We start from the raw sequence: 6000 nt of genomic DNA, 5'->3' as shown, positions 1-6000 counted from the left end.
AACTATGAGTATACAGAGCTGCTGGTGTGGGAGAAAGATAGGGGGGACAGACAGAGACGCTGGCTAGAAGGGAAGGGGGACATGGAGACCCTGGCATGAGGGAAGGGATGAAGGGGTTGAAGAGAGTCTCTACAACAGAGCGGGAGGGGAGGATGGCACACACAGAACTTGTGGCTGGGACGAGAGAAATGCAAGGACCCTCGAGTGTGTGCAAAGTGCTCAGCCTAGGGAAACAACAAAGTGCGCAACCCTCTAGTTATGAGTGTCATGATGCATGGTATTGTTCTTAAAGCTCCAGCTCCTAGGAGCAAATTCTTAGGTGTGAATATGAGATTCTTTTTTTTCTTAATGAATGTTTCTAGCCCACCTGGTTATAGAGGAAATCTTGGAAACATTATCGAAGTGCACCCTAAAGGCTCAGGCCAGAGCTATGCATAAAACTTTTGCCAATATAGTAATACCAGGTGGGGGGTGGAGGGCTGATTTTTATGACATTTTTATACCTGCAAAAGCCCTAGTGTAACTTGTTTTGCTGGGGGAATCGGTATAAGCTATACTAGCAAAAAAACTCTTTTGCAAGTATAAACTATGCCTACACTAAATGGCTTTGCCAGTGTAGCTATACTGGTATAAAAACACATACAACCCTTTTTTAGTCTAGACTACAGTCAGATCTACACTTGGATCTGGTCTATATGAGAAAGTATTACTAGCATAATGGTTGGTTGGAGTGTGAAAACAATCACACTGGTAACCGACATAGCTATGCTGGCAAAAGCCCTAATGTTGATGCAACCGTACTGGCAAAAATGTTCTTTTGCTGCCATAGCTTAGTTTTGGTTTAAGTTATACTGGCAAAAGACCTGTATAAACTGCATCTGAACGAGGGGGATTTGTTGATATAGTTCTACTGTCATAGCATACCTGTAAAGCACTCCTAGTGTGGACTCAGTATATACTGGCAAATCTGCACTTTGCATGGATCGCTTATTTCAGCCCCTCCCTCTGAAATAAACTATACAATCAAAAGCACAATTTTGCCAAAATAACTGCGTCTACCCTAGGTGCTATTGCTGGCACAGCTATGTTGGTCAGAGATCACACCCCGTGCCTGATATAGCTGTGAAAGCAAAACTCTATAGTGCAGACCTAGTCTAGATCTGAGAAATCAGCAGACAAATAAACAGAATCCAGGACATAGCATCTGTTTAAAATGTAATGATTTTTTTAAACCACACATGATATTCTGGGGGCTCAGGACTGGGGACCTGGCAGTATGGGAATGTTTTGTCATGGGGTCTCTGAATACAGCATTGGCCTCTGTGCCCCCTCTATTAATAAGTTTGAAAGAAACTGATTTAGATTAGAGAGAGAGAGAGAGAGGGCTAATATCAATGTTCACTTTAAAGCTTTTTTCTTTTATTGTTTTAAATTTTCACAGTTATGGGAAATTGTTGTGGGTGGGTGGGTCACACAATAATTATTTAATGGCAGTTGGCACTGAGATGCAAAAACTTAAAGCTTCATAACTGTTATACAAACAGCCAGCATCACACATCAAAATCTATCAGGCGAATATCCTTCAATCAAACACAGGGATACTCAAATTGAGACTCAGGAGCTGCAAGTGGCTCTTTAATGTATCTCCAGACATGGTTCTTTGCAGCACACATTAAAACACAGTGTGATTTAATTATTAACCAGTCTAAGTTATTAACCAGTCAGGATGCTTTTAGTATGTTATTAACCAAGTGTAGTTGATAAAGATAACAATACTTGGTCAGTCACTTTGCTGTGAGTATATATTATATATAATGAATTCACACTACTATGGCTCTTTTGGGTATAGCTGATTGCTAATTTGGCTCCTGGACCAGGAGGTCTGTCGCTGATCTCACCATATTCCCAAGCAGCATTTTCCTGACTTGGCCCAGCTGTAGATTGCAATCATGATTGCTTGAAGTATTTTCTCCTCCCTTGGGCTAGGGTGAAATCACCACTTACCGCATTTACCCATAAAAGTCCTTCCACACCCCGCTATTAAAGATCAAGGCACAAAGCCCCGAGGAGTCTGCGCCTCCCTCCGCTCCTGCGGGCCCTGGGATGCTGCCCTGTCGCCCCTGAGGGGAGGGGCCTTCTGGCTAGGCTCCTCCCTGTGCGCCCATCACCCTAGCCTCTGGGCGCCTCCTCTGGTGGAGGAGGGAGGTGCCTGGGGCACAATAGGGCCCTCGGCTTCCCTACGACCCGTGGCGGGGAGGCTGCCTGGGAAGGGACCTTCCGCCATAGCAACAGCCGGCCAATCACACAGCTTATCACGTGACGCACAGCCCCTCCCCTTGCGGTGGGCGGGGGCGTCACTTCCGTTTTGACCTTTCACCCCAAGATGGCGGCGCCCGTAGGACCGATGAAGTTTTGGAAACCGGGTGAGGGGCGAACGGGCCCGGGAGGGAGGGGGTCACTGGGGAGTAAAGGCCGGGGATCGGCACTGCTGGTGCTAGTCCTCTCTGCTCCCCTTCACCGGGCGGGAGGCTCCTGGGCCTCCCCTCGTCCCGTCCCCTCTTGGCGCTGCCCGGGGCGGGGCTGGGGCAAAGCTGGTCGTTTCTTACCCTTCCCCACCACAGTGACCAGGAGTTGGTGATTTAATGGTCTGTAATTCCCCCCCCCTTCCCGCAGAGTCTGAGGGTGAGGGGGGCATTTAAGTTCCCCTTGACCTGGCAGGGTTACAGTCCGGGCGCCCCCAACAGCGGAGCTGCCGATCTCCCTGCTACAGCCTGGCCCCTGCTCAGCAGAGATGCTGAGGGCTGATGGGTCACGGAGTCTGAGCTCTGCTCGTGCAGCTGAGGGTGGGCCCTGGGCTGCAGGGTAAAGGCACATCGGCCCGGCTGCATTGAGGGGGCGGGAAGCTTGTGCTGGTGCTCCTGCTGCATGGGTTGAAACTCCCCTGTGGATAAATAGGGTGGTGGGTCTTCAGGGAATCTCAAACAGGCATCTTTCACCAGCACTAAATTCATGTATACCTCTAAAATAAAATAGAATTAGTCATCTTGTAAGCAGGGGACTCCCAACCTTAACTATAGCAGAGCTGCAGCTCCTCTATAATAAAAGCAAAGCAGAGAGCAAATCTAACTGAAAGAATTATACTATCTTGTGCTTATGCTCCATGTTTTGGTGTGAGGATCTGAAAACAATTTACTATCACCCAGAGGCTCCAGTAATGCATTTGCCTGAAGCAGCAATCAGTTCATGGAAGAGCCAGAATTTATATTGATTGATAGTAGAGAGAGAGAGGCAGAAACGTTTTGAATTCAAGTAGTCAGTTTCCTGGGATATACTGAAGTCTCCTGTGTGTCCCAGGTCCCCTGTAGCATGGTCACTGTACAAATGCATGGGAATATGCAGTCCATACACTGAAGATTAATGAAAAATTTATACATTGCTGTAAAATTAATCTAAAAAATGAGGGAGTCTCCCTCCAAGTGGTTTAGCCTTGGCAAGTTGAATTGGTTACCTGATTTAAATAAATTATCCGTCGGGTAGGTCCAGGAGCGTAGTAACAGAAAACACATGGGTGATCAGAGGAATTATTCCCTGTCTTTCTGTTGGCATCCAAATGTTATATGATACTGATGTTTAAAGCTATGTCTATAATGGGGATTAAATTCTTATTGGAACCATTTTTAACCCTTCTTTAAACTGGTCTATGTTAATACAAAATATAAACAGTTTGTTTGTTGAATGTGGATGGGACCTGTCTGTTTTAAAGCAGAATTGAGCAAATATCGTTTAAATCCTTCTGTGGACATGGCCAATAATGTGCAACACAGATCCTACAAAATGAGAGACATCTCAACTGAATAGCAGAGGAGAAAACTGCAGAAGATGCATTACCTTAATGAGAAAATCCCCCCCATGATTGAGCATTTCCAGCTGTCATGAGTTTCCCAGTTACATGTGCTGGGAATAAACAGATTTATGAGCTCGATTTAGTGAGTGGCATGGCTCATAAGCAAGTAGGGTTAAAAGTACACCTTAGAATTAATCTCAATCAAAAATGTTCCATTGGGAGACTTATTCTAGTATTGTGAGTTGATTAAATTGATTCTTATTGCCTGTTGCTGGTTTTAAATGACTAGAGGCATTCCTGGGAAAAACAGTGAGAAATACAGTATGTCAAAAACCTTTCTTTAAAGTGGAAGAAAAGGAAAAAGAGAGGTGCCAAAAGTTAAGGCTTTTGTACATTTCTCATGAAGTTTTAAAAATTTTCTTTGAGAGACACAGATACATTGTGGCATGTTAGGAGACTTTAAAAAATAGAGATTTACATTTAATTTGGAACAAGTTCCTGTTTATTAAGCATTAACTACATATGTTTATGATTATTATGTTAGAGATGCTTAACAGCACATGTTAGAAGGCAGACAGATTCCTTTTCCTAAAGAACTTATTTGTCTGAGTTAGACTAAGATATACTGTGCAAATTTCTGTCATCCTCCTATTAAAATTGTCTCGTGTCATGTAGGCACGGAAGGTCCTGGTGTCAGCATCACAGAAGAGAGGCAGAGTGCTGCTGAAAGTACAGGTGTTTCTGTCATCTATAATCCCTATGCATCTCTTTCAATTGAACAGCAGAGACAAAAGTTACCAGTGTTTAAGGTATTAAAGGACTTTTTGATATGCTGAATCTCATGCCTGCTGTGTTTCTTTTCTAAATTGTTTCTGATCCTCTCTCTTAAAAATCACTTTATAACATGAAAGTGATGTAATGGAAGTCACCATTCTAATATTTGTTGAACTTTATTCTTTGTGTTTAATAGATGTTGGCAAAAGTGAATCTGCTCTTTTTTATTACAACCTTTATGTGAACTTATGTTGTGCACTGCATTGATGGATTTTAATGAATTGTTTAGCTTTCTCACATCAAGCTCTAAACATAATTCATACCTTATACTGAGTGTATGTGTATATGTGCATTGCTCTTTGCAGAAATGTATTGAAAATTCTGTTCTACAGATTTGTTCTCCTAACTTGAGTATGTTCCACCCTTCCAGCTTAGAAACCACATCCTTTATCTGGTGGAGAACTATCAGACGCTGGTGATTGTTGGAGAAACAGGATGTGGAAAAACTACTCAGATTCCACAAGTGAGTGTGCATGTGACATAGCAAAATTGTATTCTTCCAGGAGATCTTGCGTAGGATGACAGCCAACTCTTGGGAGCAGTGTAGAGACCTTATGGGGCAAGGGTGATACCTTAGGCCCAGTCCTGATATTGCAATGCACTGAGGTATGAGAAAGCCTTATATCTTGTCTCTCCCTTGCTATCAGCCAACAGGTTCTGGCATTGCAACAGCATAAAATCCTTCTGCCACATAACTTATTGGCCTACGTAACAAAGGACCATACTCAAGAATCAAATTTGGGTCCACAATTCCCACTGCAAAAAGCTCCTGCTCAACTAGGAGGTCAACTTTTCTTAAAATTATTACTCCTTCAGAATTCTTTTAACTTCATCACCATTTGTAAAGTGTGGTTTTTTAAAAAAAGAAAAGAAAAAATTTCAATCAGGATCTTTCTAATTCTTTGTTCAAACAGCGACCATCTTTATTTCCTGTGCTTCGTTGCCAGAAAATTGTAACATGATGGGAGAAACATATTGCATATTTGTATGGCACCTTTTCATATTCCATTAAAATATTGGTCATCTTCGAGTGCTTGCACATGTCCATTCCACATTAGGTGTGTGCATGTCTCGAGTACAGTATGTGGAAATTTTTCTGTCAGTGGTGCCTGTCAGGTCCACTCTAGCACGCTCTGGTGCTGCGTGCTCATGGCGGAGGTATAAAGGGAACGGCCAACTCCACACCCCCCTCAGTTCTTTCTTACCACCTGTGATGGTTGCTGGAACTGCTCTTCTTACTACAACAAGCTGTATGCAATGGTCTTCATTTTTCATCTATTTCCCCTGTTTCTTTCTTCACTACTTATTTTTTTGTTTGGACT

General features: G+C 43.2%; 1 protein-coding gene across 4 annotated transcripts in view; it reads left to right on the top strand.

The window, feature by feature from the left end:
• Nucleotides 1–2372: 2372 nt before the first annotated feature.
• The window catches only part of DHX35 (DEAH-box helicase 35), a 47671-nt gene continuing 44043 nt past the window's right edge, over nucleotides 2373–6000 (top strand). For all 4 annotated transcript variants that reach the window (XR_013347737.1, XM_077831608.1, XM_077831607.1 and 1 more), the window contains exons 1-3: nucleotides 2373–2423; nucleotides 4520–4653; nucleotides 5049–5141. Coding sequence is in view for 3 of the 4 variants with exons in the window: in XM_077831608.1 (XP_077687734.1) it covers nucleotides 2384–2423; nucleotides 4520–4653; nucleotides 5049–5141 (267 nt within the window). In the remaining variant the exon portion in view is untranslated. The remainder of the gene's footprint in view (nucleotides 2424–4519; nucleotides 4654–5048; nucleotides 5142–6000) is intronic.

Source organism: Eretmochelys imbricata, chromosome 13 (assembly GCF_965152235.1).
Source record: "Eretmochelys imbricata isolate rEreImb1 chromosome 13, rEreImb1.hap1, whole genome shotgun sequence".
NCBI lineage: Eukaryota > Metazoa > Chordata > Testudines > Cheloniidae > Eretmochelys > Eretmochelys imbricata.
Note: the sequence above shows the minus strand (reverse complement) of the source record. Positions and strands in the feature narration are given on the sequence as shown.